Genomic DNA, 22,422 nt, shown 5'->3' on the forward strand with positions numbered 1-22,422 from the left:
TGAAATTATAACTTGCAAGTCAGGAAAAAGAAGTACAGAACAGTTCAGTGTTTAATCTTGTGAAAGGTGAGACTGTACTGGCTTTTAACCAAAATAGGCATTGGATAAATTAAGATTTTATTCCTTTAAGAGCAGGAATAAAATCTCAGGATATTTAATACTTCTTGGAATATTCGACCATCTGACTAAAAATTAATATTAATTCCTTGTCCTATCAAAATGTGTGTTCAGAATAGAGACCATTTGTGATCATAGAATCATGGAATTACTGACCAGTTTGAGTTGGAAGGGTCATTTAAAGCTCATCTGGTCCACTCCCCTGCAATGAGCAGAGATGTCCTCAGCTACATCAGGCTGCTCAGGGCCCTGTCCAATCTGACCTTGAATATTTTCTGGGATGCTGCATCCTCTGCCTGGGATGGTTACAGGAACTTCCTGACAGATATATATTGTAGATATAAGCATCCTTATAGGAGTTTCTTAGGGGAAAATGTTACCTACTCTTTGGTCCCAGGTGCAACTTGAAAGAGAAACACAAATCCACCCAGTTAAGTGCCTTTAAGATCACTTGGCACCCCGGGAGGGTTTTTCAGGTTTGCTCTTTACTACCTCTGAACCTCAATTCAGATCCCATTTTATGAGAGTAATTCTATTTTTAGATCAGCCCTTACATTTTAGAGGTAGCTAAAATTTCAGAGATACTACATAACATCTTTTAGAGAATCAAACAAAACAAATAGAAAAACATGACAAAAAGTATTGAAAACACAACTGGTAAACCTGATCTGAGGCATCTTAAAGATGATCTTTTTTTGGCTTTTGGATAATTAAACAGATATCAGATTACAAACCAAAATATCCTTAAAACAGAAACAAACGTCTCAGTGTAGTTACTGTTTGCTCAGTAGGTCTGTGCATACACCTTTTTTAATGATAAGCAACATAAATATTAAAAAGGTAGAGTGGCTGTAAATGTAACACTCATAAATGTAAAGTGTTTTAAAAATAATTCCTTTAAAAGAAAAAAATCTGTAAAAAAATGTCCAAGAAGTAAAATATTATATTGCAACCCAGCAGTGAAATGGATCATTCGACATTCACTAACACTTCCACATCTTCCTTGCTAAACATTTACTTCAGTGGGGAAAGCACTGAAAAGTAAACTTAGGTATAATATCAAAATTTAGTTTGATTATATTTTCAGAGCTCAGAGAGTTAGAAGTAGCATTGTATTACACTCAAAGTTAATGATCAGATTGGGAGCCATTTGCAATAAGTGTATAGAATCAGTTTAGTACAAACCCAAACATCCTCCTACTCCAAACCAAAATGAACGCTTTCAAGGCTTAGTATCTTACAATTTTTTGTTGCTATCACTTTTATCTCCCAGATAAGTTGAATCAAACTTGTTTGGAATAATTAATTGCAGTTATTTATAAGTGTGTTTAGCATCTGTACAAAGAAGGAGGACTAGATTTGACTGGGCAACTTCATTGGCAAAGGTATGTAGTAAACCCTGCTTGTAACCCATAGCACAGGTTCCTCTCTCTGGAATCCAAGGCCAAGTTTGAAAAAAAAAAAAAAAGGAAAAGGAAGAAAGACAAAAGAAAGAAAGACACTAATTAAAATTCCTGGTAAAATAAAAATATTAGAAACCTGAAAATTTTGAAAAGTGAAAATACAGACAGAAAGGTATTCGAAAAACAATTGTTTTCCATAGAATATAAAATATTTTTCAAGCAGTTTTGATCTTTACTTAGCCATTCAGACTAGCAAAAGGAAAATCGTGTTTTTAACATAGACATGCTGTGGACTCTGCCATAAATTGTCTCATTTCACTGGTATCAGAGCAGTACTGTAAGGTCTCAGGTGTGAAGCGCTCAGGCTGTACAGTACAGGAAAAATCTACCTGCTGCAGAAGTAAAATCAGCACCCTTCACTGTTTGTTAGATGACAAAGGCCACGTGATCCTTGAATATTATCTTTGTCAGTAGGAAATTACAGTTCTCTGCAGGATCTTAGATTAACAAGAACCTGCCTCGTCAAGAGACATTTTTATAATCTCTATTTCAACTTCCCTGGCTCTCTGGAAAAATACCTCAAGATGTTAATACTGTGAACAAAGACATCTGCAGATAGATTACATCTTTGCATTTCTAGCACAAAACATATGTATTGTTAAATATTTGTCAGTCAGTGGCTTTGCTGAAAGCAAATCACTGCAGATTGGAAATCCAAATTATTTCATCACCTCTCCCCTGCTTCAAAGTTTTTTGGAAAAACTACTGCTGGTCCATAGAGATTTCTGAAGCCAAGGATAGATGAAAGCTTGGTGTGGAACAACAGTGGCTCTGTGACTCCATGGTTTAGCAAAGAGTGTAAAGCTGTGTCCCAGCACATCCCTGGCAGTCCGAAGTCTGTACTGAGAAAGGCTGGAGGCAGCTGGCAGGGAAAACAGGAGAGTGTTGGGATCCAGCCAGGGCTGCACATTCCACCTGCGCAAGCTGGTAGTGCTCAGGTGGCTGGCACTCACTGCACTCTGTGCTGCTGGAAGCGTGCTGCCTCTGTGCTGGCCAGCTGTTGTAAAACTGCCTTCGATTTATGGCTCCAGCCTGCGTGATCCTTGGCTACAGTGGGACATGTGCTGAACCTCACAGGCCAGCTAAATGTGGGGCTGTCAGAGTCTCTAACCCTTCTGCAGGTCATTTTCCTTATTGTCTTAGAGGGAAGGTAATTTAACTGAAGATTTCTCCATGTGGATATGACTTCACACATGGAAACTGTGAGATCAAAGTGCCCTAAGACAAACACAGCAGAATGTCATGAATGGGAAGTGATGCTTGGCTGTGCTCTGGATACTGTGACTAAGTCACACACAGAACTTCTGTTAACACTAATTCCCATGCATTTGGAGCACAGACAGGTTAGACTCCTGTGCTGGCACTTCTCAGATTGCACCATAATCAAGAGAAACCAGCCTGAAAGTGTGTGCAGTAAAGCCAGTTCACACAAAGAGCCATATAACTGCAGCATTTTAAGCCCTACAGGAAATAATATACAGTGTCAGAAAGGCAAAAACCACATATACCATGGAGCAAGGACATCAGGACTGATTGCACTAATGATAAAGTTTCTTGAACATCTGGTAATTAGTCTTAGTTTGGAAGGACTGTAAAATGTTGGCTTATATAACCTATTCCATTTCACTCTAGTATGTGTATGCCAAGAGATGTTTCTATGGCTCCTCAGTTGCTTTTAATGAAGTTCAAGAGAAAAACCTAGGTAGAGCTGTACATCTCACTTAGAAAAAAGTTAAAATGTCAAAAAGCTACATTATGCTGAGAGATACCACAGAAAAAGTTTTAGCTTTAAGCAGGGCAGAATCAAAAGATAAGTTCATTGATAGAGATGAAATATGATTCTGCATTTCAGAGTTTGGAATTTATCTGATGACTGCTTATGCATTCCTACCAGGCTGGTATACTAAGTGCCAATCAACCAAATATCTGTGGTGTTGAAACACTGTTTGATTCAATAGCAGTTGAAGCCACCATATAGAAATCATTGGTTGCCTAATAAATCTTGTCACTTTCTTGGGGCTGAAAGTGCAAAATCTGCTCTCTAGTGTCTCCTTCCCTTTTCATCAAAGTATTAGTACCGCTATTGCTTAAAGTTGTTCCATATTAGTCCATGTAATTCCATTCCAAATACTTTGGTATATATTCTGATTGTAATGTGAGTTATCAATGTATTTCTACCTGGTGACTTTATTATTAGAATTTTACAGCAGCTCTTGTATCAGGGTTATTTTAGGCATATATTGGTTGTAGCACTCATTGAAGCTTCTCAGATTATCAATAGAGATGTGAACACACACCTAAGAGCACCAGCCTCATGCACAAGAATGCTGCTAGTAAAAGCAGTAAAAATGGTAGCATTTCCAAAAATAGTGTTTCACCAGTGTTACCTCTGAGCAACAAAACCCCCCTGAGAGACTTGTAAAATCATACTCACATTAGTAGTTGTGTCATGTGCAATCAGATCACAATGTGCCAGGTCTAGGCAAAACTTTTGAAAAAGTCAGTATTTTATTTCAGCTTCATAATTATAAATCCAGTCCAGTAAAGGATATCTTAGCAAGCAGGCCAGTATAAAAGTAATGATAATTTTTTAAAATCCTTTTCTGTGACATCAGATGTTCTAAAATTACTAAGCTGAGTAACAGCCAATTGGGATAACTTAGCTGTTATTTTGATTGATAAACTTCTATAGCAGAGCTCTGAATTGAGGCAGAGACCAGCTCTAGTTATTTTAATAATAATTTAAAACAATTATTCTTAACAAAACTCTTCTTATGTATTTTATAAGGATGAATTCTTTTGGAATTATTATCATAAATTTTTCAGAGACAAGGAAAATATTAACACTATCAATATGCACTCTTACTTACAAACAGTCATCTCATTTTCTCATTTACTGATTTGTAAGGAGTATTTCAAGCTATTATAGAAGCATGCTTTAAATCACAATTGTTTTTAAATTGATGAGTCATTTGAGTTTCAGCTAAGGCAGCTCAGTTTGTACAGCTGCCAGCTGGGGTATATGTGGTGGAATACACACACAAGCCGCCCTTTCCCCAGAAGAATTTTTTCAGGAATAGTTTCTAAGTGATCTCATCACATCTCACATTAGCACAGGTGCAAGAAGAGTAGCTCAAATTAGGTCAGGTTCTCTGAGAATTGCCAGATAAGTCACTCCAGAGAGGAGATCAGATTTTTCTGGTTTGATTATTGCAGTACTCTGGGCTCCTATCAAGTATTAACACTGCCATAAGATGAAGTTGGTTTATTGCAGTTCACTAAATTTGCTAACATTATTGTTCTTCAGAGGATTTACAGCACTGAGAGCTATTGCATAGCCCTTTTTGCACAGCAGCCTGAAAACCAGGTTGGAATACTGAGTGTACATCTCTTCCCAGTATGGATGTAACTCCCCTGAGCTGCTGTAGCCGGTGGAAGTTTGAAATCTGTGGAAGTGAAGTGGCAGTGCCCCGAGCTGGGCACTCCAGGCAAGGCCACTGCCCTTGTCCTGAGACTCTTGCTCTTCAAGATGTTGCACCAGCCACTGTTTTAAAGAATCAAACCTTTAAAATGAGATCTGTTCAGGTAGCCAATATTATTTCCTTACAAAAGATAAGAGACCTGAAACACCTTAAGCATCTGAACCTCTGCAAGATCTTGGGTAGAAAACAAGTTCACAGGTTAGTAACCCTGGTAACCTGTTTTCCACAGCAACTTCCAAATTTTCTCTTCTCTTATGATAAAATCTGATCTTGCTAGGAATTCCCAAATGAGAAGTAAAAATGCATTTAAAAGACAGAAATGCTATAAAAGGAGAAGAGGTAGATATTACTTCAACAGTTTTGGAAGGTTTCAAGCCTTTTGGTCCTGGCACAGTGCAAAAAACCACAACCAAATGTAAATATTTACTGCAAAGCCTGTTTTTTTATATCCAAAAATTTGAAGGATGACAGCCAAATGTCTTGTCAATCCACCATGAGAGCCTAAAAGGGAACAGACCTTCTTTGTTGTAATATCCAGTGCATAATAATGGAGTAAATTTTCCTGCCAGAAAAATACCTGTTAATTTTCATTTCTGCTATCTTGGATCTGGCCCACACCATAAATAAGGAATTAGTATGAAGTATACAGTATTCATAAGAATGCATTTACTATCACTTTCATTACCTCTAGACTTTCTTCTGACCATAAATGTATCCTCAGGGCAAACATGAAATATACAGGTAGTAACACCACTAAAAGTGTTGGTATTTTCAAATTATTTATGATATGAAATGTTATTTTCTGTGACTTTATGAGCAACATATATCTGAAAAAATGATAACATTTAGAAAATAAATACTAGTTTCCCTAGAGCAGCCATATCATCAACTTCTGTTTTATTGTTTAAAACTAAAAGATGTCAAGAAACAATATCTCAAAAATACCATGGTTTGCAAACCAATGAGCTTATTTTATTTTAAACCCACTAACTTTTGTCATGAGAAAGATAGGAATTGCACTTCTTAAGGAAATGCGTTTTAAGGGCTTCACATTAAACATTTACATGGGATTAAATGCTATTGAAAAATAACGTTTCTTGGGTGAATAGAAGTAATTCACAATTCCATAGCTGTTTACAGCACAAAAGATTGCCTTTCATTGTACCACAGCAAAGTATGAGTCTGAAGGCAAATAAAAGCTTTCCCTGGAGGAACAAAATTTTGAACATTTTGGAAAAAAGTCAATAGGAACAAATGCTGCTGCAATAAGCCTGCTGAATTCCCTCTGTTCTATCTTGTAGCACCTTTGTGAATGCCAGCTAGTTGTAATTGCCTGAAAAAAACATTTGAGAAAGTGTGTGATCAAAGTAGCAAAAGTAAGTGAAACAGCATGGAAGAATATATTTGTGAACTTCCAAAAATTTAATTTTCATTTTCTACAGAGGAAGTATTGTGCAAGTTTCTACATTTGCAACTCTAAATACTGATAATTTTTTGATAGCATGAAATAAACAATTGAGATTCAGGGTGAAATGCTTCCTACAGTGATTCTTTAAGGGGCTATGAAAACTGTTTTAATTATTTGTGATTTATTTTATTTTTAATTTTTTTTTAATTTAAATAAATGCACTGAGATCACCTTTGAAATATGTTCAGGTTTTTTATTGTAGTTCACTCACATTTACCTTTCATTTCTTCCTCTGAAGAAACTAATCTCTGAAGTGTAAGGAGCTATTGCTTCAACTGAGGACACATTCACTCAGATAAAGAGACATCTTACAAACTTGGCATTTTAAAGCCTGTGTTCCAGACTTATGAACAGCTTTGTATAGACAAGAAGTTCTATCCAAACAGAAAACTTTATCTGATGGGCACATTTTGGCATTAAGAAAAGCATGGAAAGTACAGTCAGATCTGTGCAGTGCAGGAAGCTGAAGGAATTTATTGATAGCAAGTAAACTGTTAACATATGAATATAAAACATCATTATTTGAATTTCAGATTTTCAAACGAGCTTATTAATGAGACAATGTTTGGGTACTTCACATGTTGATATAGCTTTGGCAGAAGTGAAGATGGTAGTAAGTAGAGTTTCAACTTTTTATTTTTATTTTTCAAAAATGCTTAATTGTTTAAACTTTTAACATATAAATCTGTAGCTCTAGTGGGTCTTGTGCAGCATAAGTTGTACTAATTTGCAGGGATGTGGACTGGCTGGGAGTATTAGAATAAAATGAAATAACTGTGCAATATTTGTCTCATCTCATTCTTTTCTCATCTCTAGCAGTAGCAGTAGTTTGACAGAGAATACTGTGCACTCCTGGCACTCTATAAGGCTGGATGGAAAGGACAAAGTCAGGGTTAAGTTGCTATATATGAATAATTTTTAGAGTTACATAAACTTGTTAAATAACTCCATTTGGTTCATAACCTCCCCAAATTCAGCTTCTGTTACAGTATGAGCAATTTAGAATGTTATCTCTCAAGGATTCAAGACTTAGAAATTAAGAATTTTCTAGGGGCCAGCCAAGACATGCTTCAAAATTGCCTAATTTGTGAACTATCCTCTGACCAAAAGTAAGATCACTGCCTTTCCAGAGATGGTTGAGGGAAAAACACAGATCCCTATTCTTAGGCAATATATGTAATGTGTGAAGAACGCTGCTGGGGATATTGCCTTGTTGCTTTTATCAGGAGCTTGAGATCCCTGTTTCCTACTCCCCAAAGGACTGTGCTTACATCACACTTACTGGCAGCTCTGAGGCATGACACTCATCAGAACTCCATGGGAATTAATTTAAGGTGGTAGGTTGGAGAAGAAGGAAAGAAGGAGTGAGATCTGCAGGTGGTAAAGAACTGGGGATTGTGCTGTCCTTGAGAGGGATCTGGATGGGCTGGAGAAATTGGCAAACAGGAATCTCATCAAGTTCAAAACAGTCGAAGTGCCAAGTCCTGTCCCCGGGGAGGAATAACCCCATGCACCAGTACAGGCTGGGATCAAGCTGGAAATCATCTTTGCAAAGGAGAATTTTGCCCTTTTGTGCTGTAAGGACACATCGCTGGCTCATGTCCAGCTTGTCCATCAGCATTGCCTGCATTGCCTCTCTGCTCAGCCCTGATGAGACACCTCTGGAGTGCTGGGCCCAGTGCTGAACTTCCCAGGACTAGAAACATGGAAATACAAGGCCAGAAAAGTTTTACAAAGATGCTTAAGGGCCTGTAGCATTTGCTGCATGAGGAGAAGCTGAGAGGGCTGGAACTGCTCACTCTCAGGAAGAGAAGGCCTGAGGGCATCCTGTCCATGAGCATGGATACTTGCAGTTAAGCTGTTGTGCAGAAGATGGAGGCAGATTCTTCTCAGTGGCGTTGAGTGACAGGACAAGAGGTGAAGTGCACACATTGAAACAGGGTGGATGGGCTCTGGCACAGGTTCCCAGAGAGGCTGTGCAGTCTCCATCCTTGGAGATTCTCAACACTCAGCTGGACATGACTGTGGGGAACCTTGCCTAGCTGAGCCTGCTCTGAGCTTGGTTGGTTGGACTAGAGAATCTCCAGAGGTGTTTGCCCACCTCAGCTCTTCTTTGGCTTGTTCTCTTCAGCCTGGTTACCAATTTATCACTTGGGGATTCTAGTTTTTGCTCCAAGGAACAGTAGGCCTTGGAGAAAATGCACAAGAAATGGACAAACTAGTTTTGGATTAGTTTTTGAGTATTCTGATCTGCAATTACATTTTATAAAACCTGGCAGAATAGCCTCCTTCAACCAATCTCTAACAGAGGAGTGTTCAGATGCAGATCTTTGACAGAAAATGTGTGCACTGTCTGGAGAGGATTACATCCAATTCTTTGGAACCAGACTGGATTGTCCCTGCAATCTCAAAGGCCTCTAAACTCTAGAGAAAAAGGTAGGATTAATATATTTTGCTACCTTTTGCATTAGCCTTACCTAGAAACAGGTGGTTTCTGTGCAGATATCAGGGGCCTTTCACTGAGAATTCTTTTCTGTCGACTGTCCTTGTGCTCCCTTCCAAAGCCGTGTGCAAAGATAAGGCCACAGATCTAATGAAGTTTCTTTTGCTGTATCTAACTATAAATTGACAAACTTACCAAGCCTTAGGGGTTATTTGAAGCACCCAAAGATGCTGCTTAAAACTGGCTGGAAATCTCCATGTTTTGAGCTTTCTGTTGAACTCTAGTAGAAATTCTTACAATTTCCTGGCCATTCTGCAGAATTCAGCTGATGAGACAATGTGAGAGACAAGACACGGAAAAAACCTCATTTGTGAAGGAACTGTCTTCTTAGTTTGATTTTCTCTGAGAGAGCTCAATTGATTATTTTCTCATTTAAGTAGGCAATATGAATAAAATGAAAATAGGTGTAGCCAACAGGCAGAGTTAAAGACAGCAGACTAGTGCCAAAACTGTTACATTACTATTGATGATTATTATCTGGCATCACAGACATATCAAACACTGCTCCTTCCCTATAACTACATGGGAATTTGTTTTGTCTTATTTGTCTTACATTCATAGACCTCAAAACCCCAACGACCCACTCACACTGTAAGGTGCAGTACCAAGTAATTTAGAAGTTTACTTTCAACCCTTTTGTCTTTTTTTTTTTTACCCTTGGAGCAGATTAATTATGGTAGAAGTATTTGTAGCAGCCTATCTGTCACCAGAAAATAATAACACAAGGCAGTTAGAACTGTGCTGGAGACTTACTGGAAGGGTATTACATGATCTGGTTAAACTTAACAAATTGAATTCGTTTTTATTTTGTTAAAAATCAGTTTCACAATGGATTAGCTAATGAAGTGTCCTTGTGGTGACTGAAGGATGTAAACCAGATATAGGGGTTTTGAGTTGGTCTGTAGTAGAGATGTTTATATCTCACATTTTAAATAGACATAGGGGATAAATGAACATGCAATGTGTTTTTCATCAAATGTACTGCCTAGGAACTTTCAGTACTTGAGAAACAGTGCTGGTTGCCAGCTGCATTTCAGATGATCTCCTTATCATGTAGATCTCAGTAACAGAGGAACTGTGCAGACTTAGGAGTTTTGTTCTAAAGAATCCAAAAGCCTGTGTCATCTTTTGTTTAAAAGATAATGAAGCAGAAATTACTGCATTTAGTAAAATTTTGCCAATAGAAATAAAAAAACCTGAGAATTCAGAAGTGGTTTATTCTTTTCATGCTGCAAAGTCTCACTGATTTTAAGAGCATTAGAGAGCAAAGTCTTGAGTCTGACATCTGATGCTGTTTTGCAACCATGAATATATTGAATACAAATGTCTCTTCTGCCAAAACTTTGTGTCTTACCATGTGAAGGACCAATTTCCCTGAGGAACAAGCTTGGCAATTCTTTGTAAAAGGTGGCTATTTCTGAAATAAGTAGCAAAAGACAAAAGTGCAGAAGACAGGAAAGAGCCTTTTTGCTATTCAAATAGCCATTCTGAACGCACAAAAATATAATTCATGAGAAAGCCAGGGATCTGAAGGTTTTTTCTTAATGTCTGAGATACTCTTTGCGTTTGGAAGGGAAAAGTATGGAATATTTCTTACTTGAAATCAATACAAGATACTCAAAAGCAACTCTCGTTATTGCTGTAGTTTACACTCATACCTGAATTATAAACTGCAAGTGTATTGCAAGTACATATCTTTTTCAAGTCACCAGAAATTTTCAGTTTTTTATTGCCTAAATCCAACATTTATCCATTATTAGAAACTGTTTTTCTGTGTCTTCATCTGTAATACTAGTAGGCTGTAGAAATGAAAGTGGTTAGCAGTTGTTTTCCTTAGAATTTTCAAAACATTAGGCACATGCCCAGGGTCAGTTAATATGTCTCAGCTGGGAAGCAATAGCTTTAAAAGAGTGATTGCAGATGTGCAGAAGACCTGATCACTTGCAGTCTAATGTAAACTGGTGAATACCAACATTGGTATTTACACCTTGACATTTAACTTTTTAATTGGGGTTTTAGTTTTTTCTTTTTTCTTTTAAAGCTGAAGTACACTTTCTAATAACAAAATATAACAAACAAGTTAAAACACCTCAAACAACAAGCCAACCAACCAAAAAAAAAAAAAAAGTAGGAACCTCTTTCTCTATTTATGCTTCCTCAAAATTCAAACCATTCTGTCTGAAGTCTCTCTTGCCCATGATCCAATACACACTATAGTAAAGAAATGTCTCTGAAAAAAAATCAGATTTTCTCCACCAAAACTGAAACTTAATATATATCAGGAATTATATTAGTGGGAGAAAATAAGTGAAAGAAAGGGAAGGAAACAGAAAAAGCCAGTTCACTCAAGTGAAATACATTTTAATTACTTCTAGAAAACACAGTTCCATGAGCAGGAATCACAGTCAAGAATGAGGGTTAATTGTGTGCACTCCAACCTAAGAATTTTGATGGTGTATTAAAATATTACATGCTAGAAAGGAATTTGCAAATAGTCATGTGCTTTCTTAGTCTACTCTAATAATGCCAGAAACATCAGGTATTCAGCTACTCTGTTGTCTAGACAAATAGCATATTCTTGCTAATTGCAAGTACAAAAAGCCTATTTGAAACTAGGTTTTATGGTAGTAGGAAATGATAGAAAATGGACTATGCTCTTGTAAGCTTTTTTCCCTCTCATTACTTGAGATGGAATTTACATCCTGTGCACAAAATTACACTGATTTGATCAACTGTGAATATATGATTTCCAACCTACATGCCTATGAACATATAGATCATATTTTCAATGCCTGTCTCAAGTTCAAGGGTTATTGAAAGTCATCTGTTTTGTAATATGTGAACTATTTCCAGTGCTAAAACTTACCTTCTTAGCCACAATATTTTCCGGCAATATTTGAGAAAATCGTATGGGATTTGTGTTTGTCAATGAGAAGGTACTGCAATGAGGAGAGAGTAATTTTTTATGTATTTGTTGTCTGTTTTGCCATTTACACCTGTACACCCTACACATCTATAAGAACTTTCTTCTGGAGAGTTCCTTGTTCTGGTTTTCCTGTTCTGTATCAGTTTTGACCTGTTTGTCTCAAAGTGAAAAAGGAGATGCTTTGCATGTGTGTAACATGAGGAATCACTGTGCAATTTATAGTGCATTGCCACTTGTGTTGAGTTTTTTTTCCATATTACAGAAGAGACCTTTTTATCCATTTTTTCTTTTTCTGTGGAACTTTGTGCAAAAATATCAGCAGTGATGTTCTGGAGTGTAACAGAATGATTTTAGCATGTGTGGGACTTCTCATGTGGATAATATCTGGGAAAAGAACTGCATTCATGGCTATAGCACAGCGTGGATGTTTTCTGAATGCTGCTGTGCTGTCCTGGACATACTGAACCACCAGATGTATATTGCCCATTTACACCTTTCTAAACTTGCTGATAATCATAGCTACCTGCTCCTGAGTCACTGAACCATGTATATAGCTGGCATTAGGTTGCATGCTTAAATTCAATAGCCATCCTCTTCTGGATTGGGATCACAGTCAAAAAAGTAGGTGTACTCTTGCTCCAGAGCTCATACTATGCCTTTGCACGGGAATGTGTAGATGGCCTTTGAAGTCCTGAAACTGGGGCACTCTACCAGTTGTTGGTGATAAAATCACCCAAGAGTACCAAGATAACACCAACGCACTTCAGCGTGGAATCAAAAGATGACTTTCTTGTGTTTGTGCTCAGCACTCACAGCAGTGTCTCTCCAAAAATGAGATGCATTACTGGTACCACTGTGTACCAGCACCTCCTTCTGTGTGATTTTCAGGTAATTCTCCAACATTATGTTTCCCTTTCTGAAGAAATAAAAAACCTGTCCAAAACTATCCCCATGGGTGGGCGACAAGAACAGATAACAGCCTGTATCATATGGGCTATGGTATTTTCATAGCAGGTGGAAAGAACAAACAGTAGAAAGCCCTTGCCAGAAAAGCTAAAGAGTGTTCCTCAGGTGGTGTGCTGGTGGATGCACCAGCAATACAGGGACACCTGGGATGCTCTGAAACATTTGCCAGGCCTGAGCTATGCTGTTCACCTGCCCTGTGCCCTGAGGAGAACAGCCTGGGCAGCCACCCAACAGAGCAGTGCAGGCGTTGTCTGCAGCATGAGAGTGTATGGAAGACAATTTGGTGTGATCTAAAATCAAGACTGGAATATGCCATAATAATTGATCGGTCTATTTCCCTATGCATATCTCATTTCATCTCTCTTGGATGGGTCAAATTAGGTCCTCCTGGCCCCTGGGAAGAGGAGGAGGGTTCCCCAGCCAGCTGCAGTGGAACAAAACGATGTCACATACAGACACATCTATAGCACTGCGTTAGAGCCGGTCGGCACTATCTTGGGCCAATATGTAAATGGTTGCTGGGCGGATTTGGGTTGCCAGGTAATGCTTGATGCTCTCTGGCAATGGCAGAGCTGAGACCCTGGCAGAGGGAGGCTGCCACGCCGCGCTCCGTTTGGGTGCCCTGCAGCTGTAGGGTGGAGATGGATCTCCCTGGGGGTCCCTGGGATCACGCTGACTGCGGGATCCTGCGGATGGATCGGATGGATCACTGCCCTGCGGAGCCGCGCTCACGGCGGATCGGCCCGACAGCTTCCGCGAGAGTTTTCACTCCCAAAGCAGGCAGCGTGAACCACCGTGCCCCAGACTGAGACAGGTTAAACCCCTGGATCCTCCCGCTGCCAGGGCCCAGGTGCCACCCGCGGGTGCCCCTCGGGAGTGCCCGGCTGCTCCGGGCCCGTCCCGTGCCGGGAGCGGCTCCAGCCCTGCCCCGGGCCCTGCTCCGAGCCGGGAGCGGCTCCAGCCCTGCCCCGGGCCCTGCTCCGGGCCCGTCCCGTGCCGGGAGCGGCTCCAGCCCTGCCCCGGGCCCTGCTCCGAGCCGGGAGCGGCTCCAGCCCTGCCCCGGGCCCTGCTCCGAGCCGGGAGCGGCTCCAGCCCTGCCCCGGGCCCTGCTCTGAGCCGGGAGCGGCTCCAGCCCTGCCCCGGGCCCTGCTCCGAGCCGGGAGCGGCTCCAGCCCTGCCCCGGGCCCTGCTCCGAGCCGGGAGCGGCTCCAGCCCTGCCCCGGGCCCTGCTCCGCCGACCGCAGCCTGGCAGGGACTCCGATGCCTCCAGGCGTCGGTGCTGGTCCTGTTATCAGGGACATAAAAGGAAAGAGACACTTCTTACATTCCCCTACGTGACCCAGAGCAACAGCTCCATGTGTGGATTTTTTTGTTCTTTTGGGGAGAAGGGAATGTAGGTGGGTCTGGTGAAATAAATCGCAGGACTTTTTGTTTTGATTAAAGCCATTGTGCAACTACTGCTTGTATTTTCTGTAGTCGCATTCCTACAGCTACACTCACAATAGAAGGCAGCTTATTTTTAAAATGAGAGGAAAGCTTGACAAAAGGTTACTGTAAAGAAAGAAAAGCTAGGAACATTGATAGGGTATCAGCTCTAATCCATACATCAGGCAGATATAAACCTGTTCAAAACTGTTACAATGATAATTTGCTTTCTCAAGTGCAATGGCAGGGTGATAGAAAAACAATTCAAGGGTTAATGCCAAAACTAACAGTGTTTTCTTATAAGAAAAACTGTCTCTGCAGAAAAGGCCACATTCGTGTTTAAAGCATAAAATACAGTAAAGGAATAGATGGCAGTATTTAAAACATGCAGATGAGCTCCAGAAACTTGAGGGCATTACTATAACTGACTGCAAAGGAGGAACTATTTATCTTAGGAGTCACTGGATAATGTGTAACATATACAGAAAAGAGAGGTACAAGGTCAGCTCTCAGGAGCGCTGGTAGTTTGGAATTGGAAGTATTCTTTATGAGGCCCTCTGCCATCTAACTTCCAAGAAAAAATACCGTAGCAAACAAATTCTTTCAACCCTTCCTTTTCTTTCTAGTTTTCTGTGTAGGAAAGCAAGACCTTCATCTTAAGAGTGCCTGAAAACTAAGAATAGATGAAAGGGAGAAACACTAAACAGCTGCTTCCAGAAAAATTCCTTTATCTATAGATTCATGTATTTAAAGTTTCAAAGGAACATTATGATTATCTAGTTAGGACTGCCTGACTGGCTGTAAAACCTCACCAAGTAATCTCTCCATCAAGCACATAACATCTGTTTGAGTAATTGCACACCTCTTACAGAGAAATCTAGTCCTGGTTTATGGGCTGCAAGTGATGAAGTTCTGCAGGCCTTATTCAGGATTTGACTCAATGAAAACATTGGCATATTATGTTCTCTGTCTGCTAGGTTTGAAGCAATAGAAAGATGTACCTGGCTTTAAAAACAGATGTTTCAAATCTCTATGAACAAACTACAGATTTAAAACAAACTAAAAGAGAATGCATCATAAGAACACTTGTTCTGAGTCTTCTCTTCTGTAAGGACACAAAAACATATTCTATTATTTTTCTTGGAATTTTTAGAGAACATTGACCAAAACAGTTAAGTCGACAGGTGAATCTCTTTGGAGAAGAGGTAATAAGAAACTCTTTAGTTTTCTGTTTTAATGATCCATAGGAGCAGTTTCCAGCCCTCTGTAAGGCTAGAGGTCCTGATTTACATATGGTAATACTCCACCTTCAGTATCTTTTAAAAGACACTAATGTAAAGAGATTTACAGCAGAGGCACTAACCTTAAGTAGTGAGATAAATTCTCTCTAATTGCCACAGGAATTCAAACTTTCAAATGCTGATGACACTTCAGGTGTTCAGGTTTCGTACCAGGGTAAAATGATCATAGAACTACTCACTTATTGACAAACACCACAAAAGCCAAAGAGCTCTGTCACAGAAATAAAGATTAACTGGCTTTCCGGACAATGTATCTGTGCCTGTGGTGGAAGCTGTACAAATACATTTGGTTGAATGTGATCAAGATGCCTCATAAGCATATATAGCCAAAAGATGGCATTTTCTCAATAGATGTAGATACAATATGTTCACAGAACGTATCTGGATGGGAACCTCTGCTCATATGCAACTTTAAAATACACACTGTCAGAAATTACTCGTTCTCTTTCAGACACATTAACAAATAGTGGACAAGTGTTTCAGAATACAATAACATTACCAAAACAGGATCATATTGGTAATCTTGCTTTCCGTGGAAGCAAACATTAGGCATACATAAGCATTCAAACTTGGTAACTCTTCTTTTTGAAATAATGAATGTTTCCAATATTCATTTGCACCATCTGATACAAGAATAGATTTTGCTTACATCCAGTGATGCCCTGCTATTGCTTGAATTGACTGTCACAGCTGAAGGTCATGAAGTGGCTCAGTGCCAATACAAACAGATGAAGTACTGAGAAACCAATTTTTAAAAATATTAACTTAATAAAATCAAGTAAAATCTCCAGGAAAAAAACAAAAAACTTTTAAAACAGAAGCATTTGACATGGCTTCTCAACTCACCTTTCAAAGTTACATCAACATAAAAAGCAATTGTAATATTTGCACACCTAAATAAAAGAAGCTAGGATTGTACTTCAGAGCTTAAAAAGAGCTCAGTTGACTCCCTTGTCAGATAGAGACTTTCTGTGTTACCCTGGATAAATTGTTTGGAACGAGGTTTCTGAAAGAATGTACAGGACTAAATTTGTCTAGATTTGCATTGGGGCATTTGCTACAGCTTCTTGTAACTAACAGGTACTGAAAATGAATCCATATCTACTTTTAAAATTTTCTCTAAGTTTGGTTTTCTTTCCTTGAGGGTTAGTCAGTGGTTGACTAAGAGTTCACAAGCCCATGAGTGTGGGCTATCATAAACAGTGCCATTCAGTATTGTTTTTCACTTTGTATTTTGATAAGTTAGTATGGTGCCCATGAAGCTTTTGAGAACTAACAGGTGTGACAGTCTGCTGTAGGACAGTAGACTCTGATCCCCTCTGTAATATGAGAATTGTACCTTCACTAGGAGCTATCAAATAAACACAGGACACGTTGTGACACAGTCGTGTTGTGTCATAATGTAGAGATATTTCAGGACAGAGTTTAGACAAAGAAAAGAAAACTTCAGTTGCTTCATAAAGAATAAATGTCTGTTCTGTAACTTGCTCTCCCTATTTCCACAGCCCATCAGAGGAGAAAGAAAGAACATAATTTAGTTCTCATACAAAAGTATAAATAAGGTAGCGAAGAAGTCCTTGCACCAGAAATTAAGATCATGTAAAGAGCTGAAATCACACAGCTGAGTGTTATTCAATACCTCCTGGAATCTGCTCAGCTTTGTATATTTGTTTCAGACCTGGTTCTGCAAAACTAAATTAAATTAATCATCTCAACTTCTGCAGAATTAACTTGAAATCGAGAGGACAAATTACACAAAAATCACTCAGGATGGGAGGAGTTGCAGTGAGGCTACATGATCTCTAGACAATTGAAAAAGCTCTTTCCACAATGCACCTCACATAACTATGATTAAGCTAATTGCTGACAGGAAGGCAAGTGTTTATTGAATGTGATGTCTCAGAAGCAATAAGAAATCCCTTCATTTGAGGAGCTTGGAAGGCATATCAGGGTAATGCAATTTAAACATATTTTTTGTAATTCTTCATAAGGAGTTGATATAAGCAACCACCAGAGGTGAGACAATGCAAAAGGTGGTTAGTCCAGTGCTTGACTGTCACAGGTTCCATCACACATATGAGAAATTGCATTATAGTCCAAAAAAGAGTATTCCCAAATTTCTGCATCATAAACTTCAACATTTACACTTGTCATTTTTTCCTGCCACAGTGGTCCAGTAGGATGTAACTGATGAGAATCTTTACGTTGACAAAGTATAAAGTGCAAACTTTATGAGATTGCTTTATGCCATTTAGCAGTTCAGCTTTGCTATGCTTTTTAGATTTAAAGAAATAATTCTTAATACTAAAAGGCAAAAAACCATTCCATATTCAAATTATTCAACTATGGTTAGTCCATTTTAATTATTGCATATAAAAGTGTTTTATTCTTTTCCTCAATCAGACTGGCAGAGATCACTTAGAACATTCAACTAGAACAGTCTCAATAAAAACTAATCAAAAGCTCCTGTGAGTTTGAGCATGGGATCTGGTAAATTCAGTAACAAATATAACAGAATTCTAAACATTCATGTTTACAAAAAAATAATTACAAAAATCTGAACAATAAGTTAATAAAGTAAAATAGTTATCTACTGTTCAGATATAAAATCCCAGCAACTTAATTTACATATTACTATGGCAGACATAACAAAATTTTGAATAATGCTATCCACTGTCATAAGTGGTACTTTGAGATTTCCAACAGAAAACTTATATTTTAATTTTCTGTTCAAATACAGCCAAAAGTAAGAGGCAAAGCCAGCCTAATAGTAATCCAAGGTTCTGTAGGAGAAACATCAACCAGGGTCGCCGTGTCTGAATATGAGTCATTTCAGGAAGCTAAAAATAGAATAAGACAGCAGAATGAGAGCCAGATACATTCATCTGTGGGAAAAAAAGTTATGGGAAAACAAGACAAACTTCATTAAAAAAAAAGTAATTTTCAAAATGCTGAGCTTCTGACTATAGTTATAAATGTGTAGCATTTTCTGTACATTTTGACAAAGTTGATCCTGACAGCGAAATATTTAAATTAATCAAATTCTACCCACTTTGATTCTTTTACTAGCACTGACAAGAATGATAAACAAGATTCCAAAATTCGTTAACATCTCAATACTTTGTAGTAATTTTATACAGCTGTCTGCAAGGAAATGCTTATTTAGTAAAATTAGTGATTTCCTTTTGTGGGAATAAACTAGTTGGAGTATTTTTTGCCTCAGTACTATATATAGGGTCAATCATGCTTTTTCTGAAATAACTGACAACACTCCTATTTACTTGGACTTTAGGAAATGTGCAAGTAGAAAACAGGACTTTTATAATATGCTTGAAAAAAACATGTTTAGTATCTTTCTCTGTGAGTTTTAAATCATGTAATGGAGCAACACTTGTTTATAATAATAATAAAAGCTACTTGCATTGACCTTTCACTCTACAGTGTGTTTTATCAAAGGCTTAAACTAAATATGTGTCTAAACACAGCTTGCAGAAATGGTGCCTCCGGTTCAAATTCTCTTAATATTTCTGCTTTATTCAGGGGAAACACTGATGTCTGCTAATAGTGTCACATCAACTCTGGAAAAAAATACAGAGCAATAGTCTGGTGCTGACCTCTGGTTTTGGTTGTGTGTTTTTTTTCTGCTTGAATAAAACTACTGAGTTCCTGTGCACTTTGGAGGCTCTTCACAGGAGCTGTAACAGCAGCAGCCACTGGGAGACAGTGGAGTGGTGCTGACCAAGGAGGTAAACAGGAGTGTTTGCTATGCTTGTCTTCCCTCTGTCAGAGGGGGGTCTCTGGGGCTGCTGCTTCTGTGTTCTTCTTTCTCTCAAAGTTGGCCTGGGCTCAAAACAAAACTGGGCTGAAAAATCTGCCTCCACTTTAAAGCTTTGCCTGAAAAAAAACAGGGAAACCCAAATGCCCTGGATTTTTATTACAACAAAGCAGTGGTTTAAATTACAGTACAGAAGCTTATGTAGTCATATTTGATCAGTGTTTAAAGATAATCATAAACTTTTCATCTAAAGCAAGTGTAAACACCTCAAAGTTCTTATGTAAATCAAACTCTGAACTGATGGTTTTAAGTGCTCAGAGCACACAGAGTTTTTTGTGTATATAAGCAAAAACTGTTAATTAAGACCAAGCCTGAATCCAGGGTCCCAGTCTAGATGTTTAGTCTTTCTTATTTATCCTTATAATCAGTCTATTTTTTCCTCTTCCCCAGTGCTTGAGTGAAAAGTTCTCCAAACAGGAAAATTTTCTCCTCCCACTGCAAAATTTAATTTTCATTGTTGTCAGTGACTATTTATTACTGTCAATGACAATTTAGGAGCTGCACACATGCACAGTAGGCTCCTAAGAGAGTTTTCAAAAGGAATTCTTAGAAAGTAGTACCCTCTCCATGTCCCATGCTGATGTCTGCTCCCTCCATCTAACCTACGTGCATGTAACCAACACACCAACCATTTCTACAGCCATACCTAGTGTGACATCCCTGCTTACCTGTTAAAATAAAATGGCTGCTGTCACAATATCAGCCATGGTCACCCAGTTCTCTCTGGGCAAAAAACCTTGTGGTACAGCAGAGAGAATGTTGTTAAAAAGCATAAACCTATTTAACCGGCAGATGCAAACCGTGAGTTAAGGGAACGTAGCACTACATCCAAGCTGCTGGGAGCTATCACACTTGCTAATGCTTCAAGTCTGTCAGAGGCAAAAGAGGTACTGCTAATCAAGGGACTGCTCTGTTCTACTCCAGCTCATGTTATCATGAGTGCACAAAAGATAAGAAGAAATAGGAAGCAGCATGCTGCAAGAAGGCATGAGAGGCTCTCAGGCATGTACTGGCTAGGCACATGTGGCATGGCTGCTGCACTGCAACAGTCCAGCAAATCATTTTAAAAACTACCCTCTTATCTTCAAAATTGAAAACATTTTTAAAATTAATCAGAGTGAACTCCAGTTTTGTATGATGTCTTGGTGAAAAATGATGGATATAAGTGATTTTATCTTTTGTTCCTTATTCAGTTTCTGAAATTATTAGTCTACCCCGCTTGCTAATGGAGTTACAATGCCATTTGTAGGAATGAAAAACCTTTAATTAACCACAGAAGTAGATTTGAGCTACTTTGTCTGTGGTGGCAGTCTTGCAGTGCTGTTCTGTCAACAAACCTCCACTCACACGCCTCAGTGTTCCTCAGTGCAGAAAGCAGTGAGGCTGTTCAGTTTTATTTAAATGCTATTCTGACAAGCACATGAATATGTGAAAGTCCATAAATCAAGTACTGAAAATTACAGTCAAACTCTGTGTACTACTGAGTGCTTGTACACCACTGGCAGGAGCACTGATGACTGTTGTTTGTAGATGAGAGTACAGCACAGTATAGAACCTATTTCTGTGCAGAAAGTAGAAAAATACAAAAAGACGGGCTCATTTTCTCTTGAGATGTACTATATGAACACAAAACTTTTCAGACCTATAGATGCCTGCAGCGCTACATAAATATATTTAAATAAAATAATCCCTGTGATATTTGACACTGACAAACAGGTGAGCCACCCAATGACAGTTCTTTTCACAAAATGCAGAGAAAGGCTGGTAAGAGTCATCTTAATAAAAGAAATTGAGAGAAATATTATCCTCCCCTCTCTCTCCATTTTTTCTTCCCTTCTCATCAAGACTAAGATTATGATGACAAGCTAAGAACCAGGCAAAGCATGTCCCTGTCTCTGCCTGGAACTATATTTTCTCTTGGTATTTACAGCTGGCACATTGCTTTGAAGACTGAGGGAAAAACATGGTATTGTTCTAGGAGCTTGTGGATCCTTGATGAATGCTGATCCTACACTGAAGGAAAAATGCGTGTACACTGTTCCTAGCCCCATCAGTAAAACCATGCCTAGACAGTTGGTAGGCAGCCTCACTTCCAAATTTCTCTGTCAGAACAAGCTGCATCTTGGTACACAGTGTTCTTGTCTGTTATTTACTACCTCAGTCAGGACTGTTGACACATCCACAATCCTTTGGCCATTCTCTCTTAAGCTCTTAGGTGAACTTTATGTTCATTTTGCTCTAGTTACAATAGCAAAAATAGACTAAAATGCTACCAAGGTCTAAGATCAATTACTGTAAGTAGAATTTTAAATAGGTCATAATACTGGAATGGCATATCAGATTTAAAGTATGATGCCTGAACCTGGTAAAGAGCATCTTAGGCACAAAGTGGTAATGAACACAAGGGAGAGACAGACAGCCTTGGGAAAAAAACAAAGTAATAATTTATGAAGACACTTCTTTTTTTCTCCCTCTTGATCTCCTCACTCAAAACATTCCATCTTTGTGGAGGAGCTTGCAAGGGACTTCACATCAACACATGATGGTTAAAGATCCGTGTGACAAAGCTGGGCAGGCATTTAAGGCCTGCATAGCTACAAGTGTAACTGTTATCCATCTTTCAATAAATTATGTGGTCTGAGGTGTCTACTATGACCTATGATTGCTCCACATTTTTGCTCAGACCTTCCTCCTACCCTGTATCTTCACACTTTATTTTTTTTTTATACAATCATTGCTATTGAACAGGGTGTATGAAAAATATTGGGCAACTATAAAAAGTTACAGTAATCTGAAAGCTTTTTTGTTACTTAAGGTCTAATTGAAGCATCCCTAGGACAAAAAGGAAGGATTCAGGATAAGCATCTTACATTTAAATTCTGAAACTGCAAGTTTGTATTGAAACAAAGGGTGAAAAATATATAAGAAAAGGGCAG

At 38.7% G+C, this 22,422-nt stretch overlaps 1 protein-coding gene across 3 annotated transcripts in view; it reads right to left on the reverse strand.

The window, feature by feature from the left end:
- Positions 1–17,850: 17,850 nt before the first annotated feature.
- The window catches only part of SLC39A12 (solute carrier family 39 member 12), a 34,841-nt gene continuing 30,269 nt past the window's right edge, over positions 17,851–22,422 (reverse strand). For all 3 annotated transcript variants that reach the window (XM_059476459.1, XM_059476450.1, XM_059476467.1), the window contains one exon: positions 17,851–18,491. In XM_059476459.1, coding sequence (XP_059332442.1) covers positions 18,363–18,491 — 129 coding nt within the window. In that variant the 3' untranslated portion in view covers positions 17,851–18,362. The remainder of the gene's footprint in view (positions 18,492–22,422) is intronic.

The sequence above is a fragment of the Ammospiza nelsoni genome, chromosome 1, assembly GCF_027579445.1.
Source record: "Ammospiza nelsoni isolate bAmmNel1 chromosome 1, bAmmNel1.pri, whole genome shotgun sequence".
NCBI lineage: Eukaryota > Metazoa > Chordata > Aves > Passeriformes > Passerellidae > Ammospiza > Ammospiza nelsoni.